Source organism: Cebidichthys violaceus, unplaced genomic scaffold, assembly GCF_023349555.1.
Source record: "Cebidichthys violaceus isolate CVI_PGR_0920_01 unplaced genomic scaffold, fCebVio1.0.p SCAF_28, whole genome shotgun sequence".
NCBI classification, from domain to species: domain Eukaryota; kingdom Metazoa; phylum Chordata; class Actinopteri; order Perciformes; family Stichaeidae; genus Cebidichthys; species Cebidichthys violaceus.
The window spans coordinates 936,213-957,152 of NW_027176461.1; the positions used below are offsets into that span (position 1 = coordinate 936,213).

Below are 20,940 nucleotides of genomic sequence, written 5' to 3' on the forward strand. Positions count from 1 at the left end.
TGATTTGGACAATATGGAGGAAGTCTTTAAAATTGATGCCCGCCCGTATTTATTTGAATATCTGTTGGTTACAGCACTATCCTTCTGTACTATTTAAAAAATGTTTGTCCCCATTAATCACTTAGACACAAAAACATGCAAAAATTGGGTCCAGGTGTCCAGTGAACACCATGTATCTCCAGATTTTGGTGAATTTGAATGTCAATATTTCTGATAATCTGAAGGATGAATTACTCCTACTTCTTTAGCTAAGTAATTCAAAACTATCTTGGATCAAGCTGGAATATGCATCGTCACAAAGCTGAACTTGAGATGATGAAAAGGTGACTTTATGAAACACGTGGTTCTCACAGGACACAATATGAAGCATTGCTGCAGATTAAGATAGCCAACAGTGTATAAAGAAGTTAAAATGAACACAACCTTCAACATCTACTGCGGTAGAATGCAACATAATTCCAAAGCATAGTAGTAAAACACTAACAGGGAACATTTAATTTAACACAGTACTTTTAAAACGTACCTTTTGCTTATAATATTTACCTACTTTTACTGAAGTAAGGTTTTAAGTGCAGGCCTTTGGAATAAAGGAGTATTTTCACAGTCAGTACTTTTACTTAAGTAAAGAATTTGAATACTTCTTCCACCACTGATTCATTCAGGTGTTACTGAGTTCAGCAGAAAGCTCATTAGCATGCGGAAATTAGCTAGTTAGCTTATGTAGCTAGCTAACGTTAGCTAGCTTATGTAACTAGCTAACGTTAGCTAACGTTACACAACACAGCTAAAACCATCTTAACAGGTTTTAACTCTCTAACTAACTGAACGAATGTCACAAATTAGCAAAAAACGTTCATTCCTAACTAAAATGTATTCACGACAAGCTTGACACTTACATTTGGTTAATTCATTCATAATTGCAGACTGTGCAGAAGTAACACTACATCAAACATACCTGGAATTTACGCTTATGTGATTGGCTGAAATGAAAAGAGACATCTGATTGGCTACAGATAATTCCCTTTTGAAAAAAATATAATGGAGCTGCAGCAGGGAAGCTAGTTTGTAAATGCAGGTTTGTTTATCAATGTAACAACATCCAAATGTGTTTTTTGTTGAAAATTGCAAATACTTTTGAATATGTATATATGTGGATTTCTTTAACATTAATTTGATACAAGAAATAGTTGTGTGTGCATCATTTATATACAATGCTAAATATTTTGTTTTCCTTCTGTGCCTATTTATTAACACCAAGACATGGTCTTGCCAGCATCAGATTTGTTAGCTGAAGTCTTCATCTAAATGTTGGCTCCTGTTCTTTGTCTTTTACAGGCCTTTGAGTGCTATGTACAATGACCGGGTGGACCTCCAGGACTGTTTAGAACATGGCAGAACAGCTAAGGTACTTGTGTAATACTTTGATTGCACAAATATATTACGACAGATCTTAACATTTCTTACATTACATTCATTTGATAGAGGCTATTGTCCACAGTGACCATCAATGAGTGCATTCAAACATCTGAATTATGTTTTCTCTATCCTCTCATGGGAAGAAAACCACTTGTTACTACTGTAATTTTAGTCAAAAAACAACAGCAAAAAACGTAATTAAATGAGAAAAGAAAAGAAAAACACAACATTGAATTTAATTGCTCAAAGCAAAGCAACTTTGCACACGGGCGGCTCCCAGTGGCAGCAAGAGGTAACAATTTGAAAGTCCATCAGTCAGAATCGTCATGCTTATCAAGCGATCTGATCTGTAATGCAGTACTGAGAGAGGTAAAATCTCAGGTTTTGCAGCTCTCATATGCATTCAACAATGAAAAAAAATTTTGTTAGACTCATAGACTATTATTTATTTCAGTTTGGCAAGGTGAGGACCATCACCACCAGGTCTAATTCCATAAAGCAGGGCAAGGACCAGCACTTCCCTGTGTACATGAACGAGAAGGAAGACATCCTCTGGTGCACTGAGATGGAGAGGTACGTAAACACAAAGCGTGTCCTTCAAACTGTCACAGCTCTTTCAGCGATCAAAATCTCAAAATGATCTTCCTTTGTCTTCCCCTATTCTGCTCCCTGCCTGCCCGGCTGATTGTTTTTGGTTCTGACTGGTTTCCCTGTCAGGATCTTTGGCTTCCCAGTCCACTATACGGACGTGTCCAACATGAGCCGACTGGCAAGGCAAAGGCTCCTGGGCAGATCATGGAGCGTCCCGGTTATCCGCCACCTGTTTGCACCGCTCAAAGATTACTTCGCCTGTACTTGAGCAGCGGGAAAACTTGCTCGGAAACATTTAGGAACTACAACTGTATGTTGTGACTAGAAATAAGAGCCTTGATCCTCGAATTACACTCTTGTATAATTTGCAAGCGAAACATTGACATAGATTTCACATTATTTCTTGTGTTTGAATTGTAATTCTTATTCTATTTAATTTTGATATGTCATTTTACCTTTTAGCAGTGTTATCAAGTATTGTTGATTTGTTTGTGCAAGCTATACTTGAGACTATGCTTTCTTCTCACGACACTGAGACAGAAAGGTGCTAAACACACGTGTTTTAAAAGAGACGGCAACGCGATGGGAAAGACCCGACAGATAGGAAAGGGTTTCAAGATATGTGAAATGTTTTCTGCTGTGTGAGCGTACTGTACGTCGGGGGCTGCGAGATTTTCCCACCTGCGGCGCGGCCATGCTTCCAGCTACTGAGCCTCACAGAGATGTGATGAGAAAGGCAATTTTCTTCAGTGTGAGGAGAGCTGCGTCTCTAAGAATCCAAAACACCAGATCACATATACCTCTTTGTTTACAGTTTCTCTACACAACTGAAGGTAATAAAGGTACTACTGTAATATGGTTACAATACCATGGTGCTCCAAGGTGATGAGAAACATCATTGCCCATGTGGCACCGCAACTTTAGACAATACGGAGCTCTTTAACCGGTTGCTGGAAAAAACTTGTGTTTGATGTTGAGAAAAAAAACAATTCTGTTCTGTGTTGTTTTGTTTTGTTTACTTCACAGGAAAGTGACAGACAGTAGAATGCAGAATAGAGCATTATGCTCTTTTCTGCATTTCACAGCTTTTATACAGTTTGTACTGGTGCTCATTTAATCTCTCAGCCTTGCCACACTCAGGCAAGCTGCCTGGATCTGCACAAACAGAAAGTGAAGCTAACCACATGGGCGATGATGTTTTCTGTCATTCAAAAAAAAAAAAACAACTTAAGATCAATGTCTGTGAAACTAGGTTTGTTTTTCTAGTTTCATCCTGACCAATGATATTACTGTACAACTGTTGAGTAAGTGTGGTCGCTGGAGGGAGGGAGGGTGACCAGGCCGGGTAACTCTCCTCATCAACTTCCACCTCTCTAAACTGAAAAAAACTGTCAGGTGCAAATCCTCAACAATATGGTGCGGCTTCACAAAGTTCTTCTACCTTTTTATAGCAATTCTGTGCTGTTTTATCAACATTATAAAGCACTTTTTTATATGTATACTTTCTTTGTTTTCTTGATATTTTAAAAAGAATATTGGTTCTTGTGAATTGTTTTGTTTTCTTTTGTTTTATGATGTGAACTGATCTACCCTCATGTAATACTTTTTGTATACAGTAGGGCTGTGCCAATAGAAGTGAAAGGATGGATTTTGATATGTGAAACCCATGTTATTTGACTCGGTGTACAGTCGATGGATTGACATTTGTAACTCCAAACCCCTTTTCCCTGTCTCCATCATCCACATTGTTCCCTGTTTAACAGCAGCGATACAGTATGATGCTACCCAGATTTAAAGAATGTCTATTTCTTTTAAGATTGTAAAATGTAAGACAGAGTTAGGGAACTATGTCATGCGCTTTGTATAATATTTTTGCCATTTCCCTGATAAATCGTAGTCGTCATGTTGACAAATTTATGTGCTGATCCAAATTTGGATTACTTTCACCAACTAAATTCTCTTGATTGTAACCTCTGAGATAAACATGGAGGATTTAGGCTGCAGTTTGTCAAAACGAAAAACTGACACAGTGTCTGACGAAGATGTCGGCACTCAAAGAGTAAAAATGGTAATATCAACAGATGTTATCGCTTATCTATATCATATTTAAGATTCTAAATTTGAAATTTAATTTCTTAATGTAATTAATTTCTTAAGTGACCTTATTGCCATATTTTTTGTCCATGCACGCTGGGCTCATTATGAGCTCTTGTGCTTTGAGATACTTTAACCAGATGTTATTTCCCCCCTCCTCCTATAATACTTAACATCCCCCCTGTGTTTGTACATTTTGTACATAGAGTTTTCCGGTTGCTGTTTTTAATTTGTTTTTATCTTTTTTTTATTACGTATGAGATGTACAAATATAATTCTTTGCTAATATATATCATCAAATTAGGAAAAATCTTAGGTTAAAAAAAAAATAAAAAATCAAGTGACAAATTTGATTCAAAACTTGCTTTGAGCAGTAGATGTAGGGAGACTCCAAGTCGACTACTTTATTGTACTGATTTGTTTGTGTCAAGTGAATCCAGATTTTAATGTCATGTGATCTTAATAGTGGCCTATGGACAGCTTTAAGATGAACGGTCTCCACTTCACTGCACAGCCCTACATGGTGGTGTTATTTTGCTTCTCTTTCCTTTTGTAGGACTTCAAAAAGAGGGATTGTCGGTGTTTCTGATGGTGCTAAACATTTTATCTAAACAACAAAAATATATTTGATTGGAAGAGAAATAATGTCTTGACAATGACTGTTTTTAAGTTCCTTGTAGTAACGCAAAAGAACTATTATTTCACTCATATACATATATTAACAAAGGCATTTTAACTTTGTACTTGAAAAAATAAGGATAACAAATAATGAAAGGTTTCCTATATTGTTTTAGAATAGAGATTGCTGTAGTTGGTGCTTATCTGTGGGAAAATTGTGTGAGAAAAAAAAAACGGTAATAACTTTTACTGTAGCATAATGTATGCTTAATACGCATTGCTTCTTAATCCTACATTCCATGCCGTAATATTCTCCATGTCTGTTTTCAAAATGTTGTTTTGAATTGATGTTTGTTTTGTTTTTTTATCAGAAACAACATTTGAGTTTTACTGTTCAAGGCAGGTCAATAATTCTATATTCGGTGATACTGTTGACACTCTGTGTGACTCTTTCTGTCATAACTGTTTGTGGCCTATAACGCTTTCCCTCAAGACCAGTTCGTACAGCAAATGTAGCAGACATTCTCCACTTTGACCGAACCCCCCCCCATACTTAAGTTTAGTGTCCAGAGAGAAGATAGAGGCTCCGTATGTACTTGTGCTGGAGAACACTTGAATAAATGTATTGTTTTTGTGCAAAAGTCTGTCACCTCCTGGTCTTTTTTAAATCCCATTTAATAAATTGTATCTGACCTTTTAAATTTAAATTGAAGCCCTTAAAAATATGGTTTTCCAGTATCTCAAATATTGCTCTGCAATATTGAATATTGAATATTAAATGTTCCACAATCCAACAGCACATTTTTACAACTCAATCAAGTTCAGAAAGAATTCAAAGTAGGCAAACGGTGAATCTTTTGGGAGAAAAAAATAACCATGGCTTTTCCTACGGTTTCTCATTATCACTTATGTCAGAAGTAGCATGACATAAGTATGACAGTAATTATTTAATACTATCTCAAAACTATGATGTATAACAAAAACATTTGCAAACTTTGTTAGTCGGCAGAAATTGGCCTCCATGTCTGTAATAGACATTTTGACTTTGGCAGGAAAAGCCCAAAGGATTACTAATAACATTAAGGATGGCTCTTTTCTACCCAAGTACATTATGTCATAAAAACTAGTCAAGTGACAGAAATGGGCTTCCATTGACACATGGCCCCATTATAATGCAAATATTTGGAAAGTTACAACCATAATTAATGCTCTCATTACTCTGCTTCAGCTTCTAACTGTCAGTGGGGCAGACAGAAGAGATGTGGATATTGATATTCAGCTCCAGTCATCAATCCATTGTGCCCTCCAGCAGGGGATTTGTTGCTCAGTGGCTTGGGTCTTCACCACCGTCAGTGCTTTAAATATAAGGGTGTTTCCCTGCAGCTCCTCTCTGATCAGACCTGAACATGTTGCCACTCCACCGCCTTTCATTCAGCCATCAATCACACAGAGTTTATGGACTTGCACTTACGTTTCTTATGAGCCACATGCTCATAAATATATTATTTTTTCTTTTATGTTTCTTTTTGCTTCTATAATTGTTAGAGATTAAACCCAGGTAATGTGAGAAGACTAAGCTATGAATATATCCAATTAAAGCTCATAGAGACATTTAAGCCATTAGATCCATGATAACAAAGATGATAGCACATTATAGAAAATCAGTTACGCAGCCTCACTCTGCTCTTATCTCCATGCCACCCTCTTCTTCTGATAGTGGTACAGCCTCCTCACAGTGGACACGCCCTACGCCCAAAGTAATTGGATGCTTAGGCGACCGAGCCTTCACTCAGCGCTGCTGATTGGAGCGTCACACCGTCTCACTGCTGGGATGCTGCAGGCTGCTTCGAGTTAACCACAGAAAGAGGGAATGGTACCGGAAAACCAGCGATTATCCTACAAAATAAAAGCAGAGAAATGTATCGCGAGAGGGGCCCCAGTATGTGCTTGTAATCAAATTCGTTGAAGATGACCAATGCCAATGGATTGCTCTGATTCTTCAACAAAAATTTAAAAAAATTAAGAAAATCAAGCCACTGTAACATTTGTATTTGATAAGCTAATATACAATTGGTGGAGTGCTGTCATTATACATTTAGACATACATGTATACAACCACTTCCAAAATTAAATGTAACACAATTTGCACCGTTGTCTATAGTTTTGAGAGGTATTTATTAACAGATTCATGTTGATTATACAAATTATGACTTCAGTATTATTATTCCCAATCCAATATTTGCAGTTTAGGGGACAAATGCAGGGTATTTTAGGCAAGACAAGGCATGTGTATTTGTATAGCACATTTCAACAACAAGGCAATTCAAGGTGCTTCACATAAAACCATTGAAAGCATCAAAACATAAGACAAAATACATTTTAGTAGTAATAGTACATGATGGGAGAAGGTATTTTGCACAGATCTATACGAGTCTGGTAGTAAAAGAGTGCAAATTGCATATGGGGGGAAATGTCTTTTAATTTTATGCAGATTGCCTCTTAAATGCAGTTTGGCCAAAACCTGGCTGAATTGCGGCTCACATCAGAGTCAACGAAGTGAAACAAAAATGATTATCGGGCAACTTTTGTCTCACTGTTATTCTTCTGCACAAGGGGGAACAATTCGGATTTTATTTTGAAAGGCATAACCGGAGGTCTTACCTGTACTTCCTTGCTGACTTGATTGAGATGATGCTGCGGTCTGCTGGTCCCGGACCGGCCAGGAAGGCATCCATCTGGTGTGTGTATGTGTGAGTGTGTCTGTGTGTGTGTGTGAGTGTGTGTGTAGCTCCTTGGGAAGTGCCATCCACGGATTGTGTTGCATTCTGTTCCTGTAAGAAAATAAGCAGAGAGCCGGGTGGAGTAGCAGCAGCAGCATCAGGCACATAGAGGAGGTATGTGGACCACATCATTGGTTTTATTCCGACTAGTTGGCTGTAGCTCCTCGGGGGAGAAATCCTCTCCTTGGGAGACTTTGTGTCACATGCCCCCCTGGCTACACGTCTGGGTGTCTGTCCTGCTCGCTTGTTCATGTCACCCTCCTAGTATCTCCACACACCCTGAAGTACAACTATACACCTTATTTACCTGGCAGCACGGCCGCGTAAATTATAGCGTGCGGCTACTTTAGACTCGTCTTCGTGGTGGAGGAGGGAGAGGAGGGACTAGGGCGGACTGAGGGTTTCTAGGTCGCTAATGAACGCTGAGCGGCCGATCATGCCGGATGGAGACCGGTTTCTTTGTGTCAAGTCGCACAAGTGGAAGTGTCATCATTCCACCGCGATCACACGTTTGCAGTGAAATTACATCAAATGCCTGGATACTTCTTCTGTTTCATACTATGACATGTACTTGCGGTTGCGTTGGATCTGTCGCGGGGATTTAATAGATTTAAGGGACAAGTCAAATAAATATAAAGACATTTGACCAATAGAACCAGGGCCTATAGTTTTAATATTGTACTCCAAAGTGAACATTTAAAACACATGTAGTTCATTATATAGTTGCATATATTGAATCATTAATCGTTTTTTGTTTTAGTTCATATTTGTGCAAGTCTCAAAACAGGTATCATAAGCTCACCTGTTTATTATTGACAAACCGGCGTCTAACTGAGCAATAGGCCCCGTAAAATATGAGTAATAACTTTATTATAGCCTGTAGCTGCCTCCAGGTTTTGAAGGATGTATGGAAATATTGCACTAGTGTTTCGCCTTATCACTGTTGGTATGACTGCCCATCCTAAAGCATGCATCCTCCACATTGTCAACCATCAGATCTGGATGTGTAAAGGAGTCCATGCAGTAAAGTTGCCGCACCCTCATACGCACGCATCCTGCACGCACGCAAGCACGCAGGATGGGCACACTCCCTCTCTCTCTCTCTCTCTCTCTCTCGCTCTCTCTCTCCCTCACACACACACACACACACACACACACACACACACACACACACACTACATCGCATCATTACTACAGTGGTGTAAAAATGAAGGGAGGAGGCAGATCCTGGAGATGGAGTCTTTGTTAATGCTGAATAGATAACCACTGATGTTAAATGATCACAACCATTTCACCAAATTATTTGAAGAAGATTAATTTTTCAATACTTTTACTGTAATTGTGTTGTACAGAATAGAACACAATAGAGTAGAGCAACATTTGTGGTTGTGACCAGAGCTGAAGCCAGAACTGTAGAAATACTGAGGTCATGAGACCTGAACCAGACAAATCTTATTCTACTTATTCACTCAATTCCACAAATGTAATCTAGCAACATGAAGAGTAAGTGATGTTTCAACTCTGCCAGGAATAAAACTCTGGATACTGAATCAATTATTCCTGTTTTTAAAAGTCATCCAATTTGAATCTACTGGAGTCAGAAATACTGCAATCAGTCTATAACATATGCACCATTTTTATAAGTTTAACTCTTTATAATTAGCTAAAATTCTCAAATTCACAGAAAAAATATCAAAGACACGGCCTCATTGTCCTCAATGCATGTCTGTGAGCAGTTTAATTCATACTGTGGTTTTACCTTTTCAGATTTAGATGCAGAAGAGGTCAAATTATAGTATGTCGCAAGAAAAAAAAAAAAGAATAATAAGTTATAAAATATGTCTATTATAATTTCCTACCCCAGTAATCATCTGGCGACCCCTGAGATTCATCTTGCGACTTCAAATTTCTTAGTTCACATTTTTCAACCGCTGTGATAGCTTTGTATTGAGTGAACAACATTATAAGTTGCTTTATGCCGCTTTAGTCCTTTCAAAAGAATGGCCTTATTGACCCGTGTCTGCCTTACTGTGATCCACAACTGGTCTCAGCTTCTTTCTATTCACCACTATGTCACTGTGCACTGAGACGTCAGGTCTCAGGCCGTGACTGACACAGTCTCGTAGCTGATGTCAGTCACAGCCTGACAGACTGGTCACAGGGCAGCAGCACTGGTTCTTGTATCTGCTAGACTTACTCTACTGTCTCAGGATGAGGTACTGTAAAACGTTTCTTTTTTCTTTTTCTTTTTTTGTGTTTTAGTAGTTTTAGATTTAGTCAGTTTATCACAGTTTTAGCAGCTGGTCACCAGACAAAAAAAAGGGTTAAACTCCATCTTTTCCTCTCTCTCTTCCTCACAGAGCTATAGCCATGTCTTCCAGCTCAGCGATGGTGCGGATCCTGATAAAGGGCGGCAAGGTGGTGAACGACGACTGCACCCAGGAGGCCGACGTCTACATCGAGAACGGCATCATCGAGCAGGTGGGGAAGGAGCTGATGATCCCAGGTGGAGCCAAAGTGATCGACGCCTCGGGAAAACTGGTCCTCCCCGGGGGCATCGACACCAGCGTCCACCTGGAGGAGAGCTTCATGAACGCGACCACGGCAGATGACTTCTACAGCGGCACCAAGGTAACGTCCCGCTGGAAAATGGAAAGAGAGAAGAAGAGAGGAGGGTTTGGATTGGAAGTAGGGCAACTTGCATTGTCCTAATTGTAGAGCAGAGCAAAAGCAACACTTAATGTCACAGTATGTTTTTTCAGTCGAAGCATGAAATAAGAACTGTGTGTCTGCACTTTCAGATTCAGGTTTTCTTGTTTTAGTTTTTGTAGTAAATTCCGTTCGACTCTCTTGGATATTCCCCTTACTTTAGTATTGTTTATAATCACAAATATGTTGCTTTTTCTGTCAGATGGAGATCAATGAAAGCTCTTCAGTGATTCTAATTTTAGTCGAGATGTCAGAGAAGCTTCTTTAGTTCGGTTTTGATGAGATGAGACAGCTCTCTTAATATTTTGATATCAAATATGTTGGTTATTTTGGACACAACCATACTTGCTGTCAAAGTAAAATGACAAAATTAGAACAGAATGTAAACACTAAAACTGCAATAGTAAGATGATATTAAATATAAAGCGGAGTGATATATTACAAACAACATGTTAAAACATATTTGATCTAGACCGATGATAGTGACAGTTTGAACACTAACAAGACTGCGTTTAATTGAAAGTATGGTCAGTCATCCATCAGTAACATACTTTGGATGTTCTTACAGCCAAGCCATCAATCTTGAAGGTAGAGTTCAAATCGTTAGTTGATTAATCGATTGGTAAAGGGGCAGAAAGTTAATCGTTAATAGTTTTAGTCATTTTCTAAAGCAAAAATAGCAAACATTCCCAGGTTTTTTCAAATGTGAAGAATTCCTTGATTTATTACTCTTCTGTGATTGTAAACTGAATATCTTTGAGTTGTAGACTGTCGGCTGGACAAAATCACCTTGGACTCAGATCTGTAAAATCCTCCTCAAACAGCCAGATGTCACAAATCCTGCTTCAAAATTGCAAGTGATAATCATAAATCAGATAAATAGCAAACAGAACCTGGATAATTGCTGAAAAAGTTGTATTAAAAAAAGCGAAGAAGCCTTCAAATATAACAACAAGCTGCGAGCTAAAGTGCAAACTGGATGGGCATCTCTCATTTTTCAAGAACAAATTATCAATTTTGATGATTCATCGTTCAAGGAAACGATCAGTAGATCTATAGATATAAAATCGCCCTACTTGGCGGTTGTATTTGTTTTGTCACAAGTTTGCAGAGTCTGTGTTTCAGCGACATCACACAAAGATGATTTGTCACTTCGCTGTTGGCGCGGCTGCCAGAAAGTGTGGGATGAAGTCATCATGGCGGCTGATAAAGACTGGGATACCCCAGTCTGCTTCAGGGCACCGTGATGACTCATCGCTCTGTAGCACTTTGAGATGAGGGAGTCTGGAGGAGGCCGGAGCTTCAGTCATTTTAGTAGAAGCTAGTGACAGACACTATTCTCCTCATTCCTCTCTCCGTCTCCCCTCCTCGCCCCTCCCTACCGCTCCTCCAAAATAAGACAAATGCAGATCAGTATCCGTGTCCATGGATACCGGGGGGCTGCTGCAAAGACTGCTGCAAAGCCTTTTCACTCGGGCCATTGTGCTTGGAGACAATGGTTCTCAGACCCACGCCCCCCTCATGGTCCCTCCCACCACACACCACTCCACTCTCTAGGGTCAGCTGACAGATGCTCAGTGGAGCACGCTCTTATGCACAAAACACACTCTGTTTCCACTTGTTGGGGAAATTAAGATTTATTGTAGTGTGGGTTTAAAACATCTCAATCTGTTAATAAGCAAGAAGTGCTGATATTGTAAAGAAATTATACAGTTATTGCTTTGATTATTATGCTGTGAGGGGCAGTAAATCCTGTGCTTTAACTACTGAGGGATTTATATTTCCCTCAGCAATCATCTGCAAATAACCATAAAAAATAATATGGATTAATGGCAATTGAGGCATGTTCTTTTATTCTTAGAGCAGGAGGTGTATAGATCAGTAGATTACAGTCCCTTCAATATTCATGGGCTTAATAAATCAATATATTCTGTTTCAACGTCCCTTAATGCCTCGGTTTAATGAGCATTTTATTTAACCTCAGTTCCTTTTAGTCTGCGATTGCAATTGATGAATTCAAATTACCAGCTCATGTTTGTATGCCTCCGCCAACCAGTCCAGTTGCGGTTTGCCCCCGTGTCTGTCCAGACTCATATAATATATGTGGTGAAGACTTTGAAGGAATTTGATAAAGAGTATCAAGTGTATTTTTTGGCAAAACGGAATTATCACTATTTTGATTTCACTTAGAGACTATTTTCAGAGAAGAGTACAGAGGACTGATAGAGAGCTTCGTTATTAGTGACAATCACCTGAAATTCAATATCAGCTTGTGGTGGACTATCGGAGGAGCAGGAGGCTGTCATACATGGTACATTGGGGTCCAAATCAATAAAAAACTGGTCAAGACTCACGACACTAAAGACCTGTTCAGGAAGGGACACGGCCGTCGCCAGCGCAAAGGCATTAAAACACACTGAAAGATGTGCAAACAATACAGAAACACAATAATAATAGCAGAATTACTTCCTACAATTTAAGAAACTTGAAAGCTGTTGTTTGCATTTCTTCCAGGCTGCTCTAGCTGGAGGCACAACAATGGTGATCGGACACATTCTGCCAGAGAAGAATGAGTCTCTGCTGGAAGCCTTTGAGAAGTGCCGCAGCTCGGCAGACCCCAAAGCCTGCTGTGACTACGCTCTGCACGTGGGAGTTACTTGGTGGGGACCCAAGGTACTCCGACACTGTGCCTACCTCTCCACATGATCATTTCTCCAGAGTCATTTATTTCTATGGCAAAACGTTTATCGCTATTAGCAGCCTTTAATGTTTCTTTCTTCTGCTGTACCTCTGTTTGTGACTTCCTACAATTCCCAGAATGCTTTTTTTGGTCTCCAGAGACCAGGTGTTTACATATTTATTTCAGCCCCTTATATGTGTAGGTGGAAAGATGGAGATGAGTGTGAACAATAGCTGAACAAGAGGGTTTTTTGCAAGGACAAAGCAAAAGTTTGGTCATACTTGTGGTTGAGTTGCATTCTGGTTAATTGAGGCTGGTAGAGACATTTTTCTCTTCTTGTTTTATGCTGACTTTTATATAATCGTTAAACACTGGTGGTGACATAAGAGAGTAGCTATTGTGATTTGGTTTAAAAACCTGATGTTTGCAATAGATATTTTACACTGTTCTTATCCACAAGAATAAAATAAATATCTGATTCTTCTCTGTGCAAAGATTCGTGGTTCAGGCTGAGAGATGCTCAAGCTCATTTACACTTTGCCTTCCTGCAGGTGCGAGCTGAGATGGAGAAGCTGGTGAGGGAGAACGGAGTGAATTCCTTCCAGATGTTCATGGCCTATAAGGACATGTTCATGCTGAGGGACAGCGAGCTCTTCCAGGCTCTGCAGCACTGTAAGGACATCGGTGCTATAGCAAGAGTCCATGCTGAAAATGGGGAACTGGTGGCAGAGGTGAGGAGGAATCATATCACTATTCCTTCTCATTCAGTATATTACATGTATTGTAGTGTACACAACTTAAATGATCATAAATGCTTGTATTAAAGAACTTTGTACTAATTTGTTGTATACATAATTAATGGCAATATCTTGTGTTTTCCCAGGGTGCAAAAGAAGCATTGGACCTGGGCATCAGTGGCCCAGAGGGGATTGAAATCAGCAGGCCTGAAGAGGTATTACAGCCAGGTTTACTTTTATTATATGCAGACTCTTGTCATTAATATTAATAATATTTATGTGATGAATAAATCCAGTCTATAGCTTATTATCTCACTAGGATTCCTCACAGTACTCTGTCTCTTTGCAGTTGGAAGCAGAGGCGACCCACAGGGCCATTACCATCGCAAACAGGGTGAGTGAGATCTCTGCAGCACAAATGAAGAAATATATAATTGTGAATAGACAAGATCAGTTATCCTATATTACATGCTGTGCCTTGTGTGTATGTGTGCTTTCTGTTAGGCCCACTGCCCGATCTACCTTGTCAATGTCTCCAGTATGTCTGCAGGAGATGTAGTAGCTACAGCCAAGATGCAGGGTAAGGCCTATTTTCTGTTGGGAAGCAAAGAATATGAATATCCATTATGAAAAAGAACAACTTTTATTAAATTACAGGAGATTTATTTTTTAAATTGTACTTTTCTAAATTATACAATTAAGCTCCATCAAATCACTCACCTGAAGAGATTTTTGATGGAAAAAATTGTATTCAGCCCTTTAGTGCAGGAGTCCACAGCAGGAGCCCTTTTTAGTGCTCCTGCTGTGGGGAGTGTGGCACAGCACTGGTGGACCATGCCCACATATTGTGGAACTGCCCAAATATTCATCCTTTTTTGGAGAAAGTGGGACAGTATATGTCAAGTATACTGCATTTTAGTATTCATTTCTCTCTCTGTGTATTTTGGAGGTATCTAAAGATATGTGTAAAAGTGAATTATACTTCTTACTGCAATACTAAAGGGACAATGGTGCCTAAACTCCTGTGTAATGAACTCCCTCCCCATCAACTTCCATCCTATTATTTATATATTTTTCTCTGCATTCCAATTTCTCTGTTGAATTTTAAAAATTTAAAAAAAAAAATTGTTTTAATTAGTCATTTTTAATTAATACATTTTTTTTTAAATAGTCACTGGTATGTTTTCCTTGCGTGTTTTAGACTGAAACAAGTCATGGTTTGCTTGCTTAATCCTTTAATCTCTTGCTTGCTTAATCTCTGCCCCTTTTCTTACAACACTCTTTTCACTATCATTTAATCCGGTGTGCATCCGTATTGTTCTGTCTAACCGCAGGTAAAGTGGTCCACGGTGAAACAACCACAGCCCACGCTGTGCTGAACGGTATGCAGTACTACCACCAGGACTGGGCCCATGCCGCCACCCACGTTACTGTGCCTCCTCTCCGCCTGGACCCCAACACTCCCAGTTTCCTAATGAGCCTGCTGGGGAAGTGAGTGGAATACAAATCTCACATTAAATGTAATATAATGTGATGTTTGTGCCGCTGCAGTAATACACGGGGCTTTTCCATCTCACTCCGTTCGGCTGCAGTGACACTCTGAATGTCGTGAGCTCTGACCACCGTCCGTTCACCATCAACCAGAGAGCCATGGGTAAGGATGACTTCACAAAGATCCCCCATGGGCTTCCTGGCATTCAGGATCGCATGAGCGTCATCTGGGAGAAAGGAGTGGTATGTGTAGCTCTTTTGTTCCAGAGAACCTCCACAAACAGGACATCTGTTTATTTTTTTAAGAACTAAATAAAACACGGTAGAGGAGCAAAAAACATCTGCTTCTGGTGCATCAGTTGTTTCAGTCAGATGTTGTGATGTGTGAATTTAGTTCTTTTTTTTTTTTTTTTAAGATTACAAATATAAATTGTGTCTTGTTGTTGTGTCTAATTGTTGTAATTCACAGATTGGAGGGAAGATGGATGAGAATCGCTTTGTTGCAGTCACAAGCTCAAATGCGGCCAAGATCTACAACCTCTACCCCAGGAAAGGAAGGATCGTCCCAGGAGCAGATGCTGATGTGGTGGTCTGGGACCCCGAGGGATCCAAGTATGAAACGCGATCCATCCATTCATCGACCAGCATGCCTCGCTGCAGCTTTTATCTCGAGTCCCTGAAGCTTTTTGCCTGATTTAACTGGATCAACGTTTTTTTATTCCATCTCTGTCTGCAGGACCATTTCTGTGGACAACCAGGTCCAGGGAGGAGATGTAAACCTGTATGAAGGTCTCCGTTGTCATGGCGTTCCCCTGGTCACCATCAGCCGTGGCCGTCTGGTCTATGAGAATGGCATATTCACGTGTGCTGAGGGCTCTGGAAAGTTCTGCCCCCTGAGGACCTTCCCAGATTACCTCTACAAGAAGATGGTTCAGAGGGAAAAGGTATCAGACAGTCTGTCTTTCCTTCGTTTCTTCTTCCTCATTTCTTTCTTTACCTTTTCCCTCCTTTCCTTTTTAAGTTTCCTTATTTCCTTTTGTTTTTTTCCTATTTCTTTCTTCCTCCTTACCCTCCATTTTCCTTCCTTCTTTCCTGCTTTCCTTCCTTTTTTCAATTCCTTCTTAAGTTTCCATATTTCCTTTTTTAGTTTTCTTCCTTCTCTTGTTTCCTTCTTTCTTACTCCTTTTTTTCCATCTCTCCCTCCTTCTGTGTTTCATCTTTCATTCCCTCTTTTCTTATTGTCTTCTTAAATACGTTTTATAGCCTGCTAACTTTTTCTATTCCTTTCTTCCCTCCTTCTTACATCAAGACTTACATTCTGATGAGCAAAGGAGAGATTTCCACAAAGCACATTTGTCAAATACTAATGTTGTGTACTTCATCCTCTTGAAATGATTGTTTTTTTGCTTTGGTAATCAAAGAGAAATCTTGACCCTGACGTGATTCAAACACACAACCTTCTGATCTGGAGTCAGTCGCGCTACCGTTGCACCACAGAGTCAGTGATGACAACTGCATTGTAGAAAACTCATCTTCTTTCTCAGATTTAAACCTCAGACAGAGCTCACCATTGTTGATATTGAGTCTTACAGTCCAGCTGTAGTCCAACAAAGTTGATCTATTAGTTGTCAAAAGAGTACTTCAAGTACTCTGTTCACCCCTGCTGTTTTACTTCTGCTACTTCAATCGTTTTTACCAATAAATAGTTTTCTAGTCAAGTTTACAAGTCAGCTTAATAACGTTTGGTTTTTCTACGGTTCACATGTTCGTTAATTTGATTGCATTCATTAGTATTTGTAATGTATGTGTACATGTGTGTTGACCTACCAGTGTCAGGCTGTGAAAGCTGTGGAACGGGAGCCCTACACAGGTGAAGTTGTAGCGGTGCTCAACTCAGGAAAGAGGGATTTGGGGGTTTCAGATCTGGACACTCCGACACGCCCCTGCACCCGGCACGGGGGATTGAGGGACCTCCAAGAGTCCAGCTTCAGCCTGTCTGGTAAGAATCAACAGATTCAGTCAGATATCAGTGGACATTTCTATTTTTTATTTCATTTTATGACACTAAGAGGGCGTATGTTTCAGACTGCATTCTTTCATACACTGGAGTACTTTTGGTAAAACTTGTAGAGATGCTGTATTTTGTCACTGATTTTCCAACCATGCATTACCTGGCCTGACGAGGGCGCCATATGTAAAGAAATCTCTTTTTTTTAAATTGCTAGGCTTACACATATTCTTTTTTCATATTGCATTCAGTTGCCTAGTGCATATTTGAAAGTATTTTCATCTCTTAATTAGAATGATTTGACGGTAGAGAGTTTTTTTGAATTTGCATGTAATGAAAGGAAAGCCCCTTGAGATGTAGCATCTCATTTACTGAGGGGGATCCTACAGACACAAATACAAAATTATAAAACACATACAGACAAAAACAGCATTACGTAACATAACATACACTGCAAATACACAGACACAGACAGCTCGCTCACCCTCTCCCACCCACTCCCTCAGCTCTTGTATAAGAAAACAATTGCAATGGATAATAAATCAAAGGCAGTTTGATTGAACATATGCACAATTAAAAGCAGAGAGTTGTGGACTGACATGTCACAGAGATCTGTGGCCAGACTCAAACTATTTATGGTTAGCACCTTAACACCTAGGCCACCAGGATACCCCCCCGAGCACACATTTAGACCAATGAGGAATCGTTGGTAATAATATTAGGCATCAAATGTGCAATATATTAATATATTAGGCATCAAATGTGCAGTACGTTGGTGCCTTGGGATTCATTTTGCAAGTTGACACAGTTTTCAGTGTTTGAGTATAACCATTCTTCAGGCAACAGAGGGCATTCAAATGGAATGAGAAGAATTGATCTTTTGAAGTACACTGCATTACTTGAATCTGCCTGGAACACAAGCTGTCTAGAGAGCCCTTTAGAAGGACATCTGATTGAGCTACACACACACTACTAGGACATAGTAGTTTCTTGTGTTTCACCATTGAACCCATGCACATGATCGCCTTCCCCGCTGCTCCAGGTGCCCAGATCGACGACAACATTCCAAAGAGATCCTCAGCCAGGATCCTCGCTCCTCCTGGAGGGAGATCCAGCGGGATCTGGTAACCAATCAGACGGCCCTCACGTGAGGCGGGAGAATGACACCCGAGGGAAACATATGGCCAAGCAAGATGACTTGTTTTTCTTTCTGGAAGCTTAGAATATGTGTGGGGTTATGGAGTCATGTTTTTATTTTGAACTCAGCACATTTACATAGGATTGTAAAACGTTAAACTGTATAACATTTGCTGTAATAATATGGGAGTATGCATCAAGGAAAACCTATTGCTAAGTGGTTATAGCTACCAAATTCCGGTCAAATGTTAACCAAATACAAGCAGCAAATAAAAGATGGGTTGCCAATGAATTACTTTGGCTGTTGGATCATGTTAGGGGAAGAATCTTACTGATAGTTTTAGGAATATGAAGGTGAGTCATGGTTTTTATGATGCGATTGTTTTACCTCACTGTAAAATACGATTTTGCACTTGTATCATGTACTATTTAGATGCCTTTTTACATGATTTAATGTCACAAATATCACAAATGTCTTTGTAACGCAAGCCATGGAGAATGAAATGGGATAAGTTATTAGCAAGGTGTGGGCATGACATATTTATAAATAAATATAAATATGTCAGTTATAAAAAAAATATAGTTGACCAACTGATGAGAAATATCGTAATGCAAGTTAACCTTTTATATGCGTTTGTTTATTTATTATTTATATTGCATTATTTGTGCTGTTTTCCGTCGATGCTACTGTTAGAATCCTTTCCTAAGTAAGAATGAGGTCTTTGTTCAGTAGTTCATCTTTGTCAGATTAGCATTTCAGATCATGTTTACAGCCTTACAGCAGAATAGACTTCTGTTCCACCCCCCCACCAAATGTGAATGAACCTATGCTGTGTGTACTGTGCATGGTAGCATATTTAGAACTACTGTAATAAGCACTTATGTTGCTCATGCTACGCAGCATTCTTTGTGATCGTATCCATTTTCCACAGAGAGCAAAAAGTCTCACCCAAACTGCCTTTTTCTCACCTGAGAACACTGACAACCACAAACACATCGTCCCACACTGCCGGCACAGATCATGACATGTTGAGCGCTGTCGTTTCTTTTAGAGTGGGCCCTTTTTACTGGTCTGAAACGGCAGGGTTCAAAAGATACGCTGACTCTAACACACTACTGAGAAGCAATTAGAGAAGGGGAAATGATCCTGTGCAGCGTTCACAGAGCTGACGTTTAACAGCGTACATGTGAGTCAATTAATGCCATTTCTTGAAGGGATCAAATGCCTTCACACTGTACGCCACTGAAAGCTCAGCATCATAACAGGAAGGCATGCTTACTACAGAAAAGCACTGATACTACTACTGTATTTTGTATTGTTTGTCTTTAGTTACATATTTTTTTTTTTTAGTCATTTATTTTGTTGTGTTTTTGTCAAAACTTATGCACACAAGATTTTTAACATGTTTAGACTTAAGTTCAGAAGATCATCACGTTACAGTAAAAGTCCTGCATCATTGTTTGTTTGGTTTTTTTTGGGACAGATTTCACATCTAGAAGCTCCAGTGAATCTCGTTACGTCTTCCCCCTCCCAAATGTACACTGGTGCTGAACAATGTGTCGTCACATTGACTTCCTTTATCTCTTGTTTCTTCTTGCAGCTCTTTATCACATGATTTGAGTGCAAATAAACCACAATGAAATCTCCAACGGAATCCTGTGTCTGATTACTGACCTGTGGTGGGAAGTAAGATGTACTGAAGTACTGTACTTCTACTGTGCTTCAAAACTATAGTTCTATGCTACTTTATACTTTACTTCATTTCAGAGGGAAATATTGTACTTGTTAGTTTCTTAATTTATTTTATAGCTATACTAAGCTATTTTGACACTGTTAGAACTTAAATCAAATCGATAAGTCGATCAACAGAGAAATAATCTCTAACTATTTTGATAGTAGATTCATTGTTTAAGCCATTTTTCAAGCACAAACTCTGACATGTGGATGTTCTGCTTTCTTCTGTTTTATATTATTATAAACTAAATGTTTTTGGGTTGGATGGACATTAAACATCTGAAAACATCCGTTTAGGCTTTAAGAAGTTGTCAAGGATGGAAGGATTATCACTATTTTGTGACATTTTAGACAATCAGGGAAATGATCTCAATCGATCAAGAACTTTACTGTCATTATGCACGCACAACGAAGTTGCAGTTGTATCAGCCTCAAATGGTGCTTTGTATTGAAAGACTTTAATCATATTTACAAGGAAAAAATAAGGCATGAATGAGATAAAAGATAATACATATTAGCTATAAAAAAGTACGGAATCTATTCAATAAAAGTACAAAAATACAATCAATGAAGTATAATACCATAACGATAAAACACAACTAATGAGTGTGTAAAACATCAGCAGCAGCAACAGAAGTCCAGTAAAAGTGCAGTATGACGATAAGGAGCCACGTGCATTCTGTGTTGAATTGCATGTGAAAACAATATTGCATGTGCTCTGATGACGGAAGCACATGAGTCAACCTACGGATTAGTTTTAGCCCTAACACTTTTACTTTAGGAGAGGATCTGAATACTTCTTCCACAACATTTTTTTTAAATCCAGCAGGAGATAAAACATTTTTTGTGCAGCCTGACCTCAGTAAAACCTCAGTCACCAGCAGGCCTAAAATCCACCCAGACACATCATGCGTCTCCTAGCTGTACCGGGCCAAAGTCCTATT

General features: G+C 39.3%; 2 protein-coding genes across 6 annotated transcripts in view; both read left to right on the plus strand.

Annotated features, from left to right (window-relative positions):
* LOC137880253 (DNA (cytosine-5)-methyltransferase 3A-like) overlaps positions 1 to 5,360 on the plus strand; it is a 37,764-nt gene extending 32,404 nt beyond the window's left edge. For all 4 annotated transcript variants that reach the window (XM_068721515.1, XM_068721516.1, XM_068721517.1 and 1 more), the window contains 3 exons: positions 1,336 to 1,405; positions 1,871 to 1,989; positions 2,134 to 5,360. In XM_068721515.1, coding sequence (XP_068577616.1) covers positions 1,336 to 1,405; positions 1,871 to 1,989; positions 2,134 to 2,275 — 331 coding nt within the window. In that variant the 3' untranslated portion in view covers positions 2,276 to 5,360. The remainder of the gene's footprint in view (positions 1 to 1,335; positions 1,406 to 1,870; positions 1,990 to 2,133) is intronic.
* Positions 5,361 to 7,471: 2,111 nt separating this feature from the next.
* dpysl5a (dihydropyrimidinase like 5a) lies at positions 7,472 to 19,892 on the plus strand. 2 transcript variants are annotated; one of them, XM_068721834.1, is made up of 13 exons: positions 7,472 to 7,613; positions 9,860 to 10,130; positions 12,723 to 12,881; positions 13,440 to 13,619; positions 13,772 to 13,840; positions 13,975 to 14,019; positions 14,130 to 14,205; positions 14,960 to 15,116; positions 15,218 to 15,359; positions 15,586 to 15,728; positions 15,853 to 16,060; positions 16,947 to 17,115; positions 18,167 to 19,892. In XM_068721834.1, the coding sequence occupies exons 2-13, from the start codon at positions 9,870 to 9,872 to the stop codon at positions 18,250 to 18,252; spliced, it is 1,695 nt and encodes a 564-aa protein (XP_068577935.1). In that variant the 5' UTR covers positions 7,472 to 7,613; positions 9,860 to 9,869; the 3' UTR covers positions 18,253 to 19,892. The 2 variants fall into 2 exon arrangements, with proteins under 2 accessions (XP_068577935.1, XP_068577934.1); XM_068721833.1 differs by lacking the exon at positions 7,472 to 7,613 and adding an exon at positions 9,654 to 9,715.
* Positions 19,893 to 20,940: the final 1,048 nt, after the last annotated feature.